Genomic DNA, 21,257 nt, shown 5'->3' on the forward strand with positions numbered 1-21,257 from the left:
GTTTAATAGAAGTGGCAAAAGCAGATTTCCTTGTCTTGTTCCTGATCTTAAGGGGGAAGGCATTTAGCTTTTTAACATTAAGTATGATATTACCTGTGGGTTTTTCGTAGATTTTTGAAGAAGTTTCTTTTTTCCTTAATTTATTTAAAAAAATAGACAGCTGTTAGAGCTATTTTTTTAGCGCTGTTTTAAATAAAGGGGAAAGTACAGTGAAATTCCCATATGCCCCTGCCTCCACACATGCACAGTCTTGCACATATCAACATTCCGTAACAGGGTGGTACTTTTGTTACAATTGGTGAACCTATATTAACATATCATTATCACCCCAAATCCATACTGTTAAGGTTCACCTTTTGTGTTATACATTCTAGGGGGTTTTGACAAATATATAATGACCTGCATTGACTATTGTTATATCATACAGAATAGTTTCACTGACCTAAAAATTCTCTGTGCTGCGCCTGTTTATTCATCTCTTCCTCCCCATGACCACCGGCAACCTCTGATCTTTTTACTCTCTCCGTAGTTTTGCCTTTCCCAGGATGTCGTATAGTTGGAATCATATGTAGTCTTTCCAGATTGGCTTCTTTCACTTAGTCATGTGCATTTAAGTTTTCTGCATGTTTCTTTATGGCTTGATAGCTCATTTCTTTTTAGCACTGAATAATATTCCGTTGTCTGGATGTACTATAGTTTATCCATTCACCTTCTGAAGGACATCTTGGCTGCTTCCAGGTTTTGGCAATTATGAAAAAAGCTGCTTATAAAGATTTTATACCAATATAAAATAAGGCCAGGCATGGTGGCTCACACCTGTAATCCTAGCACTCTGGGAGGCTGAAGTGGGAGGATTGCTTGAGTTCAGGAGTTTGAGACCAGCTTGAGCAAGAGTGAGACCCCCATCTCTACTAAAAATAGAAAAATTTGCCAGGCATGGTGGTGCATGCCTGTAGTTCCAGATACTCGGGAGGCTGAGGCAGGAGGATTGCTTGACTCCAGGAATTCGAGGTTGCGGTGAGCTGTGATCACGCCGCTGCGCTCTAGCCGGGCCAACGGAGTGAGACTCTGTCTCAAAAAAATAAAACAAAATAATAAAATAAGGATGCTGGGCGTGGTGGCTCACTCCTGTAGTCCCAGCTGCTTGGGAGGCTGAGTTGGGAGGATAGCTTGGGCCCAGGAGTTGGAGTCTATGATCATGCCACTCCACTCCAACCTGAGTGACAGAATGAGACCTCTCTCTGAAACAGAAAAAAAAATGTTTATAAACATCCATGTACGGGTTTTTTTGTGGACATATGTTTTCAGCTCCTTTGGGTAAATACCAAGGAGTATGATTGCCACATCATATGGTAAGAGTTTAGTTTTATAAGAAACTGCTGAACTGTCTTCCAAAGTGGCTATACTATTTTGCATTCTCACCAGAAATAAATGAGAATTCCTGTTGTTCCATAGCCTCCTCACCAGCATTTTGTGTTTTCATAGCTATTTATTTTGGCTGTTCTAATAGTATGTGTGTAGAGGTATCTCATTGTTGTTTTAATTTACAATTCCCTAATGACATATATTGTTGAGCATCTTTTCATATGCTTATTTGCCTCTGTGTATCTTCTTTGGTGAGGTGTCTGTTCAGATGGTTTTTTGCTCATTTTAAAATAAGGTTGTTTTATTATGATCTAGTTTTAAGAGTTCTTTGTATACTTGGGATAATTGTCCTCTATCAAATATATCATTTGCAAAGATTTTTCTCCCAGTCTGTGGCTTGTCTTCTCATTCAGAGTTTTCTACTATTTTTTTGAGGACTTCTGTGTCAATATTCATAAGGGATTTTGGTCTGTATTTTCTCTTTCTGTGATATCTTACTTAGTTTGGGTATCAGGGTAATGCTAGTCTCATAAAATGAATTGGGAAGTATTCCTTCCTTTTCTAATTTTTAGAAGAATTTGTGAAAAATTGGTTTTCTTTTTTAAATGTTAAGTATAATTCAACGGTGAAGCCATTTGGGCTTTTGCTTTTCTTTGTGGGTGGTTTTTTGATTCCCGATGTAATCTTCAGTTATAGATCTATTCACATTATTTTTTCTTAAGTCAGTTTCAGTAGTTTTTATGTGTTTTGGAATTTGTCCATTCCATATAAGTTATTTAATTTTTTGGCATACAGTTGTTGATAGTATTCTTTTATAATCCTTTTATTCAGTAAGGTCGGTAATAATGTCCCTTCTTACTTTATGATTCTAGTAACTTGAGCCTTGTTTCTTTTTTTTTCTTGGTCAATCTAGCCCAAAGTTTGTTCATCTTTTTTTTCCCCCTTGGCAGGTGAGTTCTTACTCCTTAGCAGATTCCAACTTCCATGGCCACCATCCTGCTTGTTCATCTTCTCAGATAACTAGTTTTTGGTTTCATTGATTTTTTTCCCCCTATTGTTTTTCTATTCCCTATTCCATTAGTTTCATGAATTTCTGCTCTAGTCTTTATTATTTCCTTCCTTTTGCTTGCTTTAGATTTAGTTTGCTCTTATTTTTCTAGTATTTTTGGTGAAATGAAATAAAATTTATTAGTAGTATTTTTTAATTTTTAGTGTAAGATGGAGCTTAAATTTTCTCTTAGTTGGAAATATCTTGCAATATTTATAAATTACAATAGAAAATGTTTGTTTTTACCAAAGTACTCTTTATGGAAATTGAATGCTTTATAAGAAGGGTTTGGTATGTCAAAGGAGAGTAATTCTAGTGAGAAAACTCTTCTAGGAATATTTTAATGTGAATAATTTATTACCAATACTGCCATACGTCATAGCTTGAAATGGGTTCATGAAGTTTTAGGTATTCATATTCTCAAGATATAAATAACATTTTTTATTTCTTCTTTTTTAGATAAAATCAGTGGTTCCGGAAATAACTCTGATATGATGGAAAGCAACAAGGAAGAGGTAAGAATAATTTGAAGCATTTTAAAGATGTTTATTAACTACTAATAATCAACTAGAGTATATGTCATTAGATTGTTTCTAGTTAATACATGCATGTGTTTAAGGCTATTGTTATACCCAGTTGTCATTATGATCCTTCAGTTTGGTAGTTTTTCAGTTTGATAAGATGTTCATTGTTTCATTATTTTTGTGGTTCACTTCAGTTTACCTAAAGTCAGACAACTGAAGGCTTGCTAACAGACAAGTATTTAGTTAACTGTCATTACATTGCACCAGTGTTTTTTTTATTGCAGCATATTATGGGAGTACAAAAGTTTAGGTTATGTATATTGCCCTCCCCCCCCCAGTCAGATCTTCAAGCGTGTCCATTCCCCAGAAAGTGCACATCGCACTCATTATGTAGGTATACACCCATTCCCTCCCTCCCCCCGCCCGCATCTGCCCGACACCTGATTAGTGTTATTCCCAAATGTGCTCTTAGGTGATGATCAGGGAAACCAATTTGATGGTGAGTACATATGCACCAGTGGTTTTGAGGTGGACGTTATGGGCATGACTCCATTGTTCTGAGATCTCTCAAAACTTGGTATTCAGAATCTCCTAAGCATTATTATGGCAACTCATGCTGAGGTCCTTCCACCTGCTATACAGGTCTACAACTATGGTTTTGGGATTTCTTCCACCTAGGGTGAAAAATTGAACCCAATATAATATATTGATTATACTGGCAAAATGAGGGTAAATTTAGTATTTCAAAGCAAATTGTAGAACTTACTCCATGCCATATGTTAGCATAGAGAAGAATGACATATTTTTAGATCCTTAAAACTCCCTATCTCTGTTGAGATCTGATTACTTCTGCACCTTTGTTTTGTCTTTGTTGACTGGGACCAGGGTCATGATACAGCTGTGTACCTCTTCCCTGCCCCCCAAGCATGTAACAGCAACCATTTAAAAAGATAGAAATTTAATAAAGGAAACCTGACAGTAAATGAGAATTAGTTTTGAATTTCCTTTTAGAAAAACATTCCGTGCATATAAATAGTATCTCATTATATCACTGTATCAACGATCTTGCTATAGGGAAATAGTTAATCGTAGGAATGGATGTTGCTTTGAGAGTTTACTCACCTTTGTATTTATGTCTCGCATTTAGGGAACTAGCTCTTCAGAAAAATTCAAATCTTCAGGATCGTCACGATCAAAGAGGTTGGTTGATGTTGAAAGGAAAAAAAGTTATTTTCTTTTTCAGGTTATTTTATGTTTCAGAAAAAAATTTTGTGTTTTCAGAAAAAATATTTTTTTCCTGAACTTCAAGCACTACTGTTCTAAGTAAACTGTTTTATGCAAATATACATATTTAAAAATGAGCAGTATAATATAGTGAATTTCTTTATATCTATCACCTGGTTTTAACAACTATTAATTCATTACAACTTTGTATTTTAAAGGAACTTTTTAGAAGGATTTATTAAGTATTAGTGGCTCTTGCAATATGTAGTTCAATTCTTCAGATAATCTATGTGCTTAAAAAAGGAGAAATATTGAATGCCTCATGAAGCAATATGGGTTTTTAGAGTTATATGAAATTGTCTAGGAAGGGGAGTTAGATAGTCTCCATAATTGTAAGTTATAAGGAGATGAAAGAATGGTAAAAATACCTTTTTGTGATAAATTGTCAAAGCAAATCATACATAAGGACCAAATCTACTTCCAAGCATACTATAATGCCCCAAATGCTATGGAGTATCGTTCTTACTAGAAGTTTGCTGCTTAGTCTATTGGACTTTTGTTGTTTCTAACCAGAGGGAATGCCTTAATAAACACAGCTTGCTTGTTATTAATTTATTCTCTAAAGTAGTGATTCTTAAAAGAGTGCCCTTTAAGATCCCTCTGGTAGCTTTTTCAGAGTGCGCATGTCCTGGTCCTACCCCAGAGCTACTGAATCATAATCTTCAGTGATTTGGCATAGACATGTATGCTTCCCTAGGTGATTCTGATGTGCATCCTGGTTGAGAGGTGCTACTCAATATAAACATTTATGTTCTTTGGGTATTGTTCCAATTGTCACAAATGTCCATAATTCTATGGACTTAATTCTTTCATAGGAAGCCTTCAATTGTAACAAAGTATGTAGAATCTGACGATGAAAAACCCTTGGATGAAACTGTAAATGAAGATGCTTCTAATGAAAATTCAGAAAATGATATTACTATGCAAAGCTTGCCAAAAGGTAATGTGTGTTAATTTTTCATAGGAAGTTAAAGTTAAAATGTATTTTTAAATATCACTAATATAAAATTGGAACTTGATTACTGTTAGCTGTGTGTAAAAGACCAAACTGGGCATTTTACTAGTGGTGGTCTGGAAATGTGTTAGTATGGTAATGATAACTTGTGTTATTGAGATTAAAAAATTGGAATATTCAGTTTGCTTTGAAAAGAACAAAATTTATTTTTTCTTTCTATTGTGTTTTAGAAAAGGAGTTTTTGTTTCCAAATTATACTTGAATGTGGACGTAGGTTTAAAAGTTTTAGTATGTTATGTTCAGTAAATGTTAGTGTGCTTGCTTTATACATAGATGCAATGACTATTCCTAAAAACTTAAAAAATTTTACCATCTAGTTTAGTCTTGCTGCATTCTTAAATTCTCTAAGGCCGAAAGCTGAAGTTAACCATCATAGATAGATTTAGGTGTATTTTTTGCTATTACCTCTTTAAGAAACCTTGTCAAATACCTCTGAGTTCTAACCATACAACTTCATTAATTAGACTGGGGGAAAAAAACAAATGAAAATCTTGGACTCTTCATAGCCCAAGTCTGAGAGCTATGCAATTAGATGATGAGAGAATGACAAGGGACTTGGTAATTTCACAGTGTTTCAAAGAGTCAATATTTTAGATTTTTTTCTTTGTTAAATAATATGTTCTAGTTTCTTAGCAGATTTTTCAAATTTATTCTCACAGTCAGATCTTCTGCAGCAGTGTTTATTAAACCCTTTGCAGCAGTATTTATGTTTTTGTGATATTTTTAAATTATGGAAGTTTTAAAAATATGGGTAGGGTGGATGGGCCTTTGCTTGACTAGGATAATTTAGGAGTTACCAGAGGTGAGAAATGAAATGAGGACGGGAAATGAATGAAATAAGAGAGATGGAAGGAAAATTGAAAGGCCTACCATTTACTTGGTTTTGGAAATCATCTATGACAATTTTATGTAATGGTTTTGGTGGCCAAGAGCAGAAACAACTAACATGATTGTTTAAGTCCCATAGGCAGTGAATCACTTTGGCTTTTTACATTCTCAGTGGTTGTCGCTGGGAGTGTTTATGATGAAAGGAACTAGGAATTCAAATCTTTCTCTTAATAGTACCGTGGAAGAAAGTCAGTATGCAATGTTACTAACCTGAACTATGCTTAATTCTGTCACATCAAAACAAAAATAGAACCATTTCACAAGGTTAAATCTGAGTGGTTATTATTGTTATAATACTATATTGAATATGTGTAGGTACCCAACTCCTGTAGAATTAATTCCTTTAATCCTCAAAACAGTGCTGTGAGGTAGTTATTGTTTCTGCTTGTAGAGATGAAGGAACAAATTCAGAGCTCAAGGCACTTTTTCAACTTTAAATTGAGAAGCTATGATTTCAGCCCATGCCTACCTGAATCCAAAGCTAGTGAGTGCTCTTTCCACTCTACTGCTTTGCTTCCATTTAGAGAAGAATCTTCCAGAGGAATTACATTATTTTTTGTTAATTTTGTATCTTTAGCTCTTTTTAAATGCTGGGGCTTCTCTGAGAGTATATACGTGAAATGATTATTGTGAATAACTTTTTTGGTGGGGATTATTTAAACTTACCACAATCTATAAAATTTCAATCATATGTATCCTCTTTCCCTCCCTTTTTTCCAAAACTCAGAAATTCATTTAACAACTAAATGATATAACTTGTCAAAATCTGCTTGTTGAATAACACAGTCCGATGTTTCAGAAAGAGCCCCTGGCAACTAACCTGCTTTTACTTTCTTAAGTGTTGCCAGTAATGGCTAATTACTAAACCAAACAATGTAAGTAAAAATTGAGACCTGGACCCTTTTTATTATGCCTGTTTTATTTGCTCTTGACAGAATGGATGAAAACTTAAATCGACAACTTCTCTCCTCAGTTCACATGTTTTTACTTAAGGAAGGGCATTCTTTCTAAAATATTTCCATAGTGATCAACAAATGATCTCTTGGTACAGTTTATTGTTACAGCACTTCAGCTTAAGTTTCTTAAAGTAATCTTCTTTTAATGCTCTTTAAGGACTTTGCAGGGTAATGAAGCTTTGACATAGCCATTGGGAAATGCTGCAGAATAGGTATAGCAGTAGTAGAATGAACTTTGTTGTTTCTCTGACATACATCCCCCCTGTAATATAAAACAACACTTAAAAATCTTTTTTCTCAATTTATGATTTCAATTATGAGAAGAATAGGATGTCTTTAAAAAATTTTTCCCTCTGGACCACTTATTTTATAAACTCTTTATGGAGCTTATCACGGATATTCATATTCATAATAGCTTTTGTGATAAACACTATAAAATTCAGAACTGGGCTGAGGCTTTCTATTTGATTCATACATTTCTGTTATGATCAGTTCATAATACCTTCCCCTCCTGTTTTTATGAACTATATTCCAACAAGTAATCTGATTGTTGACACCTGGCCCTTTTACTATTTCCCTGTTTTATTTACTCTTGTGAGGTCCTTATACAAATATTGAAAGCTTGAAAGAAACAAACTATGTACCAGCAATGTTGGCTTTATCTGAACTGAAGTCTTGTACTTCACTTGCACATTTAATATGTGTAATGGTTTTTTAAATGAAATCATTCTAGGTACAGTGATTGTACAACCAGAGCCAGTGCTGAATGAAGACAAAGATGATTTTAAAGGGCCTGAATTTAGAAGCAGAAGTAGAATGAAAACTGAAAATCTCAAAAAACGCGGAGGTAAATACAAGTGAAAATGAAACATGAGTTTAAATTGCTGTTTATGACCATATTGGAAAATCTGATGTGCTTACTAAAAATACCTCCACTTTTCTGCCCATTGTTTATTAAAAGCACTACTTAAAAATAACTTCTGTTTCTCTCTGAGCTCTGAAGCAGAAAAGGATAAACACCATGTATCAAAATACCTTTGCCTTCAGTGGCTATTAAGTTATCTCAAGAAGCTTAACATTTCCTTCTTCCACATGTTACTTCTGTAAAACCTATATGCCAGAATAGCATGTGTCTTCCCTCACCCTGAAAGAATTTCAGATTTGTGCAAAATCTTGTCTGTGGCCTCCAGGTAACTTTATATATATTTAGAACATTATTACATAGAGCGATAGACATCTGCATTAGGGTTACCTGGGATACTTATTAAAAATGCAAGTCCCTTGACTTTATTCCTAACAAATTAGAATTTCTGGTGATGAGGTCAAGTATGTGCCCCAATTTGTTATGTACACTAAAGTTTCAGATCCTTTGATCTAAGGATAGCAATGTGGAGTTGAGTAGGAAGGAGAAGGAAGCTAGAACTAATAATTCTCCCTCCATCTGTCTGAGCCGCCTCTCTCGTTGTGTCTACCCTCACTTAAGCACACAAACATATTGGCTACCCTCTAAGGAAAGTTTGCATGAGCAGGATTCATTCAGAAATTTATGACAGTGAAATATATATGTGTCCCACTTGTTTGTGTGATTTTTAAATAGTGCCTGTGTATACTTTTTGGGTAGATTAATAGAGCTAGAATTCTTAACTATGAAAGGAATGAATTTCCAAAAGATAGAACATGACACTAAATTTCTAAATAGAATTGTGATGAAAGTGTGTCCATTTAATATTCATCGTGTTATATAATTGTGAAATCATAGTGAAGTTCTTACGTTGATGAAATTTTATATAGATTTTTATTTCAATGCTGTGATTATCTTGATGGAACTAATAAAATATATCTGTGCCTATAAAATATTATACATGCCAGGTTTTAGATTAATTTATTAAATTGCTGGCAAAAATCAAGGAAATGTTGTTTAGTCTTTTGTCCACAAGGGGGTGATCAACCCCTTTTGAGCATAAAGAAGATTTTTTGAGAATCTAGTTCATAGTAGGGAAACTGCCATTGCAGCACTAGAGCTCATCAAAACTGGGGTATTATTCTTAAAACTTAAGAGAATCAGCAAGTAGAAGGTGATGGTAAGGATGAGTAGCAACTAGTGATCTTTCCTCTGATTATGAGTCCTCTAGTGAAGACAGACAGCTAAGTGTGCTGCATTGCATAAAATTAATGTCTATGGTGTCTTTTGGGAAGGAACTCTGGAGCAGTCAATGTTTGAAGTGTGGGTAGGGGCTGAAAGGGAAATGAAAGAAGAACCACTATTGTTGGGGAGGGTATTCCTAGTGCCACTTTGGTATGCTGCTGGTATTTGGTCTCAGCTGATGTTTCTGGAACATTTTATTGAGTGTGTAAGAATGTTTCTGTAATATGTGTGTTTATAGGCATATAGTAGCACTTAAATCTTTTGTGTTTTTTCCTTAATGATTTGCTATATCTTTAAGCTGTCAGAAATCACATAGTAAATTTAATTCAAGGATTACTTATATACACGTGTTTGAATAAACTAGTGATCTGAGGTACTGAATTGCTGTAGTGAATATTCAAACTCTTTGGGTAAATTAGTTTCAGAATTGAAGCCTAATTTAGGAAACTCAACAATGTAAACTTTCTATATTAAAAAATCTTATGTTGGCTGGGTGCAGTGGCTCATGCCTGTAATCCCAGCACTTTGGGAGGCCAAGGAAGGAGAATCGCTTGAGGCCAGGAGTTTAAGATCAGCCTGGCAATGTAGTGAGATTCCGTCTCTATAAAATATAAAAACATTAGCTGGGCATGTTGGCATGTGCCTGTAGTCCCAGCTACTCAGGAGGCTGAGGCAGGAGGATTACTTGAGCCCTGGTGTTGTTTGAAGTTACAGTGAGCTGTGATCGTGCCACTGCACTCCAGCCTGGGTGACAGAGTGAGACTCTGTCTAAAAAAAAAAAAAAAAGAAAAAGAAAAAATCTTACATTCATGTGAAACAAAATTACAGAACAGAGACATAGCTAAAGTGACCATTTTAGGAACCACTGTTCTTTTAAAAAATATCATAGCCTGCTTGGACATACTTTCCCTGGTTTAATTGTTAGAAAATATATTTTACACCTAACTTTTCTACCTGGCACAATAATTTTGTTCTCTCTTTAAAACCGTTATAATGTAGTAAGCTCAGAAATGAAAATGCCTCTTTTCCATGTACACACTGTGTTAAAATCTTACAGATATTTTATAACTAAAAATACAATTAAAACATACATGTACAGAAACTAGTACATAAAGTAACATTTCAACATTTTACCATATTTGCTTCAGATCTCACTTAAATAAAACATTGGTTCATTCCTACTCTCATCCATTCCCCTTCTTCCCACCCCACAGGTAATGATTGTCTTGAAGTTTTATGCATGTGCATGTGTATGCATGTTTTTCTGTATTTTCTATATAATGTATTCATTAAACATTTATTTTCATTTTAAAAATATATAAAATAGTATGCTATATTTAGTCTTTGAGAACATTCCTCTTTCAACATTGTTTTTGAAATGTATCCATGTCAGTAAATATGCTGTTTATTTTTCACTGCTCTATAGAATTCTGTTGTATGAATAAACCACTATTTCAAATGTGAAGTTATTTCCAATTTTTTATTTTCTAATTTTTTTAATTTTCTAATTACTGCTGCAACAAATATCCTCATATATGATTCATTGTGCACGTGTGGGAGAAATTCTCCAAAGGATCACCTAGTTTTAATTCTTGAGTGATATATACACAAAAGCACATAGAAGATGCTTAATAAATATTATTTAACATTGGATGAACATTTAGACTCTACCTTTTATTTATCTTGTTTATCTGAATGAAATAATTATTTGAAATGAAAAAGTACACTGTATTTGTTACTGTTAAAACAAATACAGAATGTAGGAATACCTAAGATCAAACACAGGACAGTGTGATTAAAAATAAAATATTAGCAACATATATCATAAACCTTTAAATTCTGTTTTATGTTCTGAAAAAGTATGATGGTATCCTTATGTGTTACAATTTTTAGCTTATACAAATAAAAATATTTGCAATAATGTTTGGGTCCATGGTGCTTTGGACCTTAAGACTAACAAAAGCACAAAATAGAAAATTAAAAGGTGAGAAATGTATTTGGTGTTTTGTCTTTTATTTGGGGATAGAAGAGTTTGTTTCTTTTTAGTCGTCTCCTTTTTGTGAATGTAGGCATCTTCACTGACTGCTTTTGAATCATAATCTACCATCTCATTTGGATCAAGGTCTTGGTTGCACATCAGGATCATCTGTAAACCTTAAAAAAAAGTCTGAGAGATTTCAGTTCAGTGGTTTAGTTGTGAGAACGGCTGTCTGTGTTTTTTAAAAGATTGTTCAGATGATTCCAATATTCAGCTCAGGTTATGAAGAACTACTGTAACAGAACTAGGGACAAGAGTGAGGCAGAAGAGGTTTCCTTTTAAGTCTTTTCTGCATAGATTGTCTTCAGTCTATTTTTCTGCAGACAGTACAGAATGGGGCTCTGCCTTTACCTCCAGCTGTTCTGATGTTTTGCTGCCAAGATAGGTAGACTTGCAATGCCTTATTTGTCTTTATTTGGAAATAGCAGACAGTATTGATATAGAGCGGACAGTAGAGTAGACATAGAAGGCAGGTTAATGGGGATCATGGATAGTTTTGAAGTAAATATTAGGAAGGAAATTGGTAATATCATAAAATTGCCAACTTTTTACATGCTGTATTGGTAGGACCTGCGCCTCTGTGCAGACAGTTCCACTTTGAGACCTTTATGGCATGCCTAACTTAAGTATAGGGCTGCAAAAGGATCTCTTCCATGTATGTCACTTACTTCCCCATTCTTTAAGAAATGATACTGAATTTATTTTCAGAGCAATAGCAAAATGAAAAAGAGCTCTTACCCTTTATTTTTAGAAATTTATGGGGTCTCTTCATGTTATCTCAAGATGTAAGAAATGGGGTTTGCATCTGTAAAAAGAATCAAGTTAGGATTTGTAGCTTGGAATTTGCCAAGGCTGTCGTGCTTTTAGTAAGTCAATAAAATTATTAACTTTTTAAACTTGTGTCCAAAATGTCATTTTCCCAAGGATTATGAGATATTTCATTTCTAATACAAAAGTTACGAAATGCTAACTAAAGTAAATATCTTTTTCTCTCTCTGTGTAAATATGTGAATAATGGTAACTCCTCTCTCCTAGAAGATGGGCTTCATGGAATTGTGAGCTGCACAGCTTGTGGACAACAAGTCAATCATTTTCAAAAAGATTCCATTTATAGACACCCTTCACTACAAGTCCTTATTTGTAAGGTATGTAATGATTTGTTGATAATTCATACCACAGATATTTGAATGCTTGCCATATCCCAGACCTTTGGGGGCACAGTCATGAAGAAAGATGAAAATGGTCTCTGCCCTTGGAGGGCTTTCATTAAAGTGGGGAAGATAGCCATATAAAAAGCCTGATATGTGCCATGCCGTGATAGGGGAGATACTATGATTATGGGAGCACACAGGAAGCCTGTGTAAATAGGACTTGGGTTAGGTGGCTTTCTGGTGGAGATGATATAAGCTGATATCTGAAATATGAATACGAATTAGCCTGGTAAGTAGAATTGGTTCAGCATGTTCTAGGCAGAGATAACATGGTATTCAACGGCTGGTAGTTGAGGGAGAGCCAGGTGTGTTTGAAAACCTGAAGAGTATATGTGTGTTGCATCTGTGTGTTTTATAACCTTCCCTCTTATATACACTAATTCACCAAATCTAGACTCTCAATGTGGAGCAGGATTTTGACATAATTTGGAGATAATACAATTAAAAATGTTTTGTATGTGTTGATTATAGTTTTGATAGTCTGTGTACACTCTTTTATGAGTAATACCTTGGAGTTAATTTTAAATATAGTATCAAGGTTATGGTTTCCTCAACTCATATCACCACTAAGATTAATCCTGTGTTAGTTTGTTTCCCAATAAAAAGCTGCCTTTGAAATGCAGGGTCAGGCCATGGTTTCCTTGGAGTTTTAGTCTCCTCTCCTCCCCTCCCCTCCCCTCCTCTCCCCTCCTCTCCTTCCCCTCCCCTCCCCTCCTTTCCCCTCTCCCCCTCCCTCCTTCTCTTTCTTCCTTCCTTCCTTATTTCCTTTCTTCCCTCCCTTCCTTCCTTCCCTCCCTTCCTTCCCTTTCTTTCCTTTTTCTTTATTTTTTTGGAGACAGGGTCTTGCTCTGTGCCTGGGCTAGAGTGCAGTGGCATCATCATAGCTCACCACAACCTCAAACTCCTGGGCTCAGGCAATCTTCCTGCCTTAGCCTTCCAAGTAGCTGGGACTACAGGTGCATGCCACCATGCCTGGCTAATTTAAAAAAAATTTTTTCAGAGATGGGATCTTGCTGTGTTGCTCAGGCTGGTCTCAAACTCCTGGCCTCAAGTGATCCTCCCACCTCGGCCTCCCCAAATACTAGGATTACAGGTGTGAGCCACCACACCTAGTCTAGATAGTTTCTTGCATGAATTTTTGATAGATTCAGACTTGCTTAAATGTATTAAACATAACTTTGTTCTTAAGCAGTTTGTGTCCCTCCTTGCCTTAAATTCAGTTCAGCTGAGGGGCCTATTTAGGGTACATGTTATAGTGTCTAGTTTTAAATTGTGACAGCAGAATCTTGTATTGCTGGATTTATAACATCAGTTTCCTTTTTCTTTTCCTATATATGATCGTTTTTTTCAATGACCAGTCTGTGGAGCCTAGGCTATTTTAGTAATCAATAGTTTTATCAGTGAGCACAGACCCTTCCCTTTCTATAGTCCGACTGGAAAAGAATTCAAAGTCAGTCAAACATGGATTTGAATTTGAATAACAGCTTTGCCTCTTACTAGTTATATGATATGAGATTTATTTACATGTTAATGAACCATAGCCTTTTCTCTCATTATACTTCCTACCTTACATGGTAGGTATTAGGAGATTTACCGATAATGTAGATTAGTTACTTGTTTAGCTCTTTACATAGTAGCTGTATATATATGGTGGCTATTAAAATTATTAAGTACCAACATCTAATACATTTTTATGTAGAGCTTTAGTAGCTAGTTGTATGAGACCAGGAATTTGCTTTACTAACATCTATTACATAAGGAATAGTGGTACTAGACTGTATGGAAAATTATTTCAGAGAATTAATTCTTGAAATATTTCGATGTTTGGAAAATATTAGCATTGGGTAGCATAGTGTTTTTGCTTTGAGTCTCTAAAACATACACATTCCTTTCAGTTTTTTAATGAGTTAAGAAAATAAAGTTTTTATTCTTTATGAATGTTACCAATTTTAATAAAATTTCCCCTTCCCCTTTTCTTTTAATAGAATTGCTTTAAGTATTACATGAGTGATGACATTAGCCGCGACTCAGATGGAATGGATGAACAATGTAGGTACGTAATAAATCAAGATGATCTAAAATTCAGTGTTGTCTACTTTTTGGGAGAATTCTTATATAGTCTTTTATTAGATCCATCTTTTGTAGTATCATCATTGATGTCTTTAACAGAAAGTTGTTCTTTTCCACAAAGCTTTAGGGTTTACGCCTAGTTTAAGTTTCTGACAAAGAATAGCCAGGTGACCTAAATTACTACTAAAATTACTGGAAGGAATTTTTTTTTGAGACAGAATCTCACATCTGTTGCCCGGGCTAGAGTGCTGTGGCATCAGCCCAGCTCATAGCAATCTTAACTCCTGGGATCAAGCCCTGCCTCAGCCTCCTGAGTAGCTGGAACTATAGGTGCTCACCACCACGCCCGGCTAAGATTTTCTATTTTTAGTAGAGACAGGGTCCCACTGTTGTTCAGGCTGGTCTCAAACTCCTGACCTCAAGCAATACTCCTGCTTGGGCCTCCCAGAGTGCTAGGATTACAGGCGAGAGCCACTGCACATGGCCAGGAAAATTGAAATTACTTTAGTAATGAAGAAATTAAAATAAATTTTATTGGGAATAATATATTTAATCTGGCCTTTTACTGAAAAAGAGAATAATATTTTAATCTTTAAAACATTTCAGATGGTGTGCAGAAGGTGGAAACTTGATTTGTTGTGACTTTTGCCATAATGCTTTCTGCAAGAAATGCATTCTACGCAACCTTGGTCGAAAGGAGCTGTCTACAATAATGGATGAAAACAACCAATGGTATTGCTACATTTGTCACCCGGAGCCTTTGTTGGACTTGGTCACTGCATGTAACAGCGTATTTGAGAATTTAGAACAGTTGTTGCAACAAAATAAGAAGAAGATAAAAGTTGACAACGAAAAGAGTAATAAAGTATATGACCACACACCCAGATTTTCTCCAAAGAAGAATAGTTCAAATTGTAATGGAGAAGAAAAGAAATTAGATGTTTCATGTTCTGGTTCTGTAACCTACTCTTATTCAGCACTAATTGTGCCCAAAGAAATGATTAAGAAGGCAAAAAAACTGATTGAGACCACAGCGAACATGAACTCTAGTTATGTTAAATTTTTAAAGCAGACAACAGATAATTCAGAAATCAGTTCTGCTACAAAGTTACGTCAGCTCAAGGCTTTTAAATCCGTGTTGGCTGATATCAAGAAGGCTCATCTTGCACTAGAAGAAGATTTGAATTCAGAGATTCAAGCTTTGGATGCTATAAACAAAGAGAAAAATACCAAAGAGCATAAAGTCATAGATGCTAAGTCTGAAACAAAAGTACGAAAAGGAGAAAAACCCTGTGCTTTGGAAAGGAAGGATATTTCAAAGTCAGAAGCTAAACTGCCAAGAAAACAGGTAGATAGTGAGCACACAGATCAGAATGTTCCAACAGAGGAACAAAGAGCAAATAAAAGTACCAGTGGTGAACATAAGAAATCTGATAGAAAGGAAGAACCTCAGTATGAACCTGCTAACACTTCTGAAGACTTAGACATGGATATTGTGTCTGTTCCTTCCTCAGTTCCAGAAGACATTTTTGAGAATCTTGAGACTGCTATGGAAGTTCAGAGTTCAGCTGATTATCAGGGGGATGGCAACAGTGGAACGGAGCAAGAACTAGAAAGTTCATCTGTAAAATTAAATACTCCTTCAAAAGACAACAGAGGAGGTATTAAATCAAAAACTGCAGCGAAGGTAACAAAAGAATTATATGTTAAACTCACCCCTGTTTCCCTTTCTAATTCCCCAGTGAAAGGTGCTGATTGTCAGGACGTTCTACAAGATAAAGATGGTTGTAAAAGTTCTAGTCTAAACTCCAAGTCAGAGAAATGTGGACCTGGACAGGAAAACAGTGATAATGAACATATGGTTGAAACTCAAGTTCCATTAGTTTTAGAAGAATCTGATCTTCGAAGATCCCCACGTGTAAAGACTACACCCTTGAGGCGACAAACAGAAACCAACCCTACAACATCCAATTCAGATGAAGAGAGTAATGAAACAGTTAAGGAGAAACAAAAACAATCAGTTCCAATGAGAAAAAAGGATAAGCGGAATTCTTCTGACAGTGCTATAGATAATCCTAAGCCTAATAAGTTGCCTAAATCTAAGCAGTCAGAGATTGTGGATCAAAATTCAGATTCTGATGAAATGTTAGCAATCCTCAAAGAAGTAAGCAGGATAAATCACAGTTCTTCTTCAGATACTGATATTAATGAAATTCATACAAATCATAAGACTTTGTATGATTTAAAGACTCAAACAGGGAAAGATGATAAAGGAAAACGGAAACGAAAAAGTTCTACTTCTGGCTCAGATTTCGATATTAAAAAAGGCAAATCGGCTAAAAGCTCTATACTTTCTAAAAAGAAACGACAAAACCAGTCTGAATCTTCTAATTACGACTCAGAATTAGAAAAAGAGATAAAGAGCATGAGTAAAATTGGGGCTGCCACAGCAACCAAAAAAAGAGTTCCAAACAAGAAAGACTATGATTCTTCTGAAGATGAAAAACACAACAAAAAAGCAATAGGTAATCAAGGGCAAAAAAGTTTGAAGACTGCCCAAGAAGGATCATCTGATGATGCTGAAAGGAAACAAGAGAGAGAGAATTTCTCTTCAGAAGGCACAGTTGATAAAGACAAGACTATGATGGAATTACGAGATCGACTTTCTAAGAGGCAGCAGCCAAGTGTTTCCTCTGATGGTGCTGATAAGCCTTCTGGGAAAGAGGAGAGTTTTAATTTTTCAGAAGTCAAAAAGGTTGCTGAGACTAAAGAAAAGAACAAGCATCTGAAAACCAAAATGTATAAAAAAGTACAGGGTGGCTTATCTGATGTTGCTGAGAAATTCTCAAAGAAAGAGCAGAGTGATGAATCTTCTGAAGATGATAAAAAGCTGAGCAAGAAAGGAACTCCAGAAAAAGAAAAGAAAACTCCAGGCTTGAAGAAAAAAGTAATTAAGATGGAACAACAATATGAATCGTCATCTGATGGCACTGAGAAGTTACCTGAGAGAGAAGAAATTTGTCATTTTCCTAAGTGCATAAAACAAAATAAGAATGATACAACTGATGGGGAAAAGAAAAATAAAAAAATAAAACGTAAATCTTCTAAAAAGAAGGATGAATTATCTGATAATGCTGAGAAGTTACCAGGGAAAGGAGATAGTTGTGAGTCTTCAGAAGATAAAAAGAATAAGAATGGAGCACCTGGTAGAGAGAAGAAAAGATGCAACTTGCCTGGAAAGAGTTCCAGGAAGAGACAAGATTGTTCATCATCTGATACTGAGAAATGCTCCATGAAAGAAGATGGCTGTGACTCTTCTGAAAAGAGACTGAAAAGAATAGAATTGATGGAAAGAAGAAATTTAAATTCAAAGAGAAATACCAAGGAAACACAAAGTGGCTCATCATCTTCTGATGCTGAGGAAAGTTCTGAAGATAATAATAAAAAGAAGAAACAACGAACTTCAGCTAAAAAGAAGGCAGTCAATGTCAAGGAGAAAAAGAGAAACTCCCTAAGAACAAGCACTAAAAGGAAGCAAGCAGACATTACTTCCTCATCTTCTTCTGATATAGGAGATGATGATCAGAATTCTATAGGCGAGGGGAGCAGTGATGAACAGAAAATTAAGCCGGTGACTGAAAATTTAGTGCTGTCTTCACATACTGGATTTTGCCAGTCTTCAGGTATGCAAAAATAATAAAAAAATTATAATTTATACTCCCCCCCCTTGAATCACTGTTGTTTAATTTTTCCTAAAGCTATTCTAATTCAGGGTTAGTGCTTAGGAAAATACCATTTAAAAATTAGTTAAAAATTTACTACAAAGCCTTCTTCCATTTATTTTTATGCCATCATTGGGAGTTATTTCAAACATTGCTAGTATTCTGTATCAGGGATCCCAAATGTGTTAGGTATATAGCAAAATTTCTTTATCAGTGTTTAATGCTTTTATCTGGAGTAATGAGCGATAGTTTACGAAGGAAAATCAGACTGGTGCTGGTAGTTAAGTATATATTTATTTCATGTGATGGAAATGAGTGCTTGGTACTAGCATGACATGGTGTGTGAAAGTTTTAACTGCTGTGCATATGGCTTTTTAAATTAGAACAGATAACTTTGTGTCTCATAAAATCCCCTGAAACAATTTAAATTTACTTCATTGAAACCCTTTGCTGATGCTCATTAACTAGTTTCTAATGACATGAACAAATGTTTCTCTTTTAAAAAGACCATCAGAATAAAGGAAGAAAGAAAATCCAAAAAGTAGGCGTATCACCACAACCTAATGAGATAGAGCACTAGGAATATTAGGGTATGGGTCAACTGGTGAATGATGCCAAGAAAAATAATTTTAAAAATATTTTTTTATCATTATTAAAGTTCTTTTAAAATAAATGTGCACTGGTCACTTGTATTGTGCATTTGCCTTTTTCTTAAGTCAATAAGACCTGTCCATTAACTAGGGACACTTACAATTAAAAAAAAATTTTTTTGATAAAGTGAGTTTCATATAAAACTGTGTTCCCAACATGGGTAGAATTTAAAAAATGTTTCCTTTCATTCCTTGTGTTAGAGTTTTCCTCTTATCCGCATTGGATTTTAATGGAATTAACATGAATCTTTGTTTTTACTTAAAATTTCTTTTAGGGAGCATTTACCTAATGACTTGATTTGAAAACCAAGTGTGAGATGCATGGTGTGTGCTTCAGTTTAATGCTCTGCTGTATCAGATGCCTAGATGGACTTCTGTTTGTAGGTTATTGAAATTACCAGTTCATAGTCCCTTGCCTGAAATTCTTGGGAGTCCAGTGTGTTTCAGAATTTACAACTTTTTGGCTTTTAGAAAGATAACAGAGCAGTTACAATATATTTTATAAAAGCCCCAGTAGGGTCTGATATAATACCACATAATCAAATACATAGTATTTCTGCAGAAAAAACATTTGAGCATTCACAATTAGAGGAATAAACAGTTCAGACCAGATTTTGCTGCCAAATGATCTTTGACACTACCTTGTAAAACTCAGTTTTGAGAGCATTTTGGATTTCAGAATTACATATAAGGGATTGTGGACTTGTAGTAAATATACAGAATCTAATAGTTATTTTGATGTCAAATCAATGTGTTATCAGATTAGGTGATAAAACCCTTACTAAGGATTAGAGTCTAAGAATAATCAATTGTGATTAGTTATGTGGAGTATTCCCATTAGCAAATTATAGGCTATTGAACTAATCTTAAATTTTGGAAAATTGGTTTCTGTGATTAAATAGCTTCCCTGGTGAAATCAATATATTTGATTTCAAATATTTTACTACTTTTCATTTCCCAAAATCTCACTTGATTTGACACATATGAAAGTTTCTATTATATATCTCTCATGTTTGGAATTACTAATACTTAGTGTAATAAATAATATGCTTTCATTAGACCTTAAGAAGAGATGGTAACATATGGCAAATACTCCAAGGATGCACCTCCTGATAATTCCTTACTCAGCACTGGTCTAGATTTTGATTTATTCAACTTGACTTTGATCTGAAGGACCAGTGGGCTCATTGGGAGGTAAACTTTTTCTTGGGTATATATCTTGAGAAACCTTGAGAATCCATCACTTTGGCAGTTGTCAGTCCTTCAGATGTTTGGTTGCATATTTCTTGGGACTAAGCTGATTACTTTGAATGAAAAAAAGATAAATTTGCTGGAGCATTTAACCCATCAAATATTGGGCTTTGTCAGTAGAAACATTTAAGCAGAATAGAATATGAAGGGCCTTGAAACTAAGCACTATGTAAAAAAGTACTGTGTTTGAAGATAAATTTGGGTGTGAGCTAATTATAAGTGATATTCTGTAAGAATTTACTTGCATGTTTATATCAGCATGCTGAATTCATATATTCCTCTAACATGACTAACTTAATTTTAGGTGACAATTTTAGGAGCTTTAAAAAAGCCTCTCCCAACTCCTACAATGAGTCTAGATGATTCCAATTTATTCAGCAATATTTGAGAATCCTGTTATAGGTACAATATTTTACTAGAAATTGGAGTTTGGGAATGGTATGGGCAACTAAGATGAAGAACATGGTCCTAGGAGATTGCAGTCGAATGCAAAATAGTCATGGATCAATAATTTTTTTAAAAAAGTACAAGAAGAAAGATAAAACTACAGTGGGACTATGCAATAAATGGCAAGTGAGCTATTTAAATATTTGAGGGCAGACTTAAAAGAACAGGAAGTATTTGAACCTTCTAAGGATAGGTTAAATTTTGAAATGTGTAGCAAAGAGGGAATGACAGTAGTATTTCTAGTGATACTTCATTTGAAGATCATTCTGTTGAATGAGGTATTTATTGCGAGTTTACTGGGGTATTTTGAGATTTATTTTTGCCTTTCTATATTTAGCACATTTGTATCCTGAGCCCATAGGTGTCTTTGTTCTTTATAGATTTTTTCCTCCAATATTTCCCTCCAACATTTTATTATGAAAAACATTTAAATATACACAAAAGTTTCTACCATTACCATTGTACTATATTTGCTTGATCACACATCTAATATATCCTTTTATTTTTTATTATTTTATTTATTTATTTATTGAGACAGAGTCTTGCTCTGTTGCCCAGGCTAGAGTGCCGTGGCGTCAGCCTAGCTCACAGCAACCTCAAACTCCTGGGCTCAAGCAATCCTTCTTCCTTAGCCTCCCAAGT

The 21,257-nt window shown here is 34.9% G+C and overlaps 1 protein-coding gene across 2 annotated transcripts in view; it reads left to right on the forward strand.

Moving 5' to 3' along the window:
• ATRX (ATRX chromatin remodeler) overlaps positions 1–21,257 on the forward strand; it is a 216,863-nt gene that overhangs the window by 53,241 nt on the left and 142,365 nt on the right. Inside the window, exons 3-9 of one of the 2 annotated variants that reach the window (XM_069464119.1) lie at positions 2,873–2,928; positions 4,085–4,137; positions 5,037–5,161; positions 7,814–7,927; positions 12,300–12,409; positions 14,461–14,528; positions 15,152–18,228. In XM_069464119.1, coding sequence (XP_069320220.1) covers positions 2,873–2,928; positions 4,085–4,137; positions 5,037–5,161; positions 7,814–7,927; positions 12,300–12,409; positions 14,461–14,528; positions 15,152–18,228 — 3,603 coding nt within the window. The remainder of the gene's footprint in view (positions 1–2,872; positions 2,929–4,084; positions 4,138–5,036; positions 5,162–7,813; positions 7,928–12,299; positions 12,410–14,460; positions 14,529–15,151; positions 18,229–21,257) is intronic. The other variant, XM_069464120.1, reaches the window with a different exon arrangement.

Source organism: Eulemur rufifrons, chromosome 30 (assembly GCF_041146395.1).
Source record: "Eulemur rufifrons isolate Redbay chromosome 30, OSU_ERuf_1, whole genome shotgun sequence".
NCBI classification, from domain to species: Eukaryota; Metazoa; Chordata; class Mammalia; order Primates; family Lemuridae; genus Eulemur; species Eulemur rufifrons.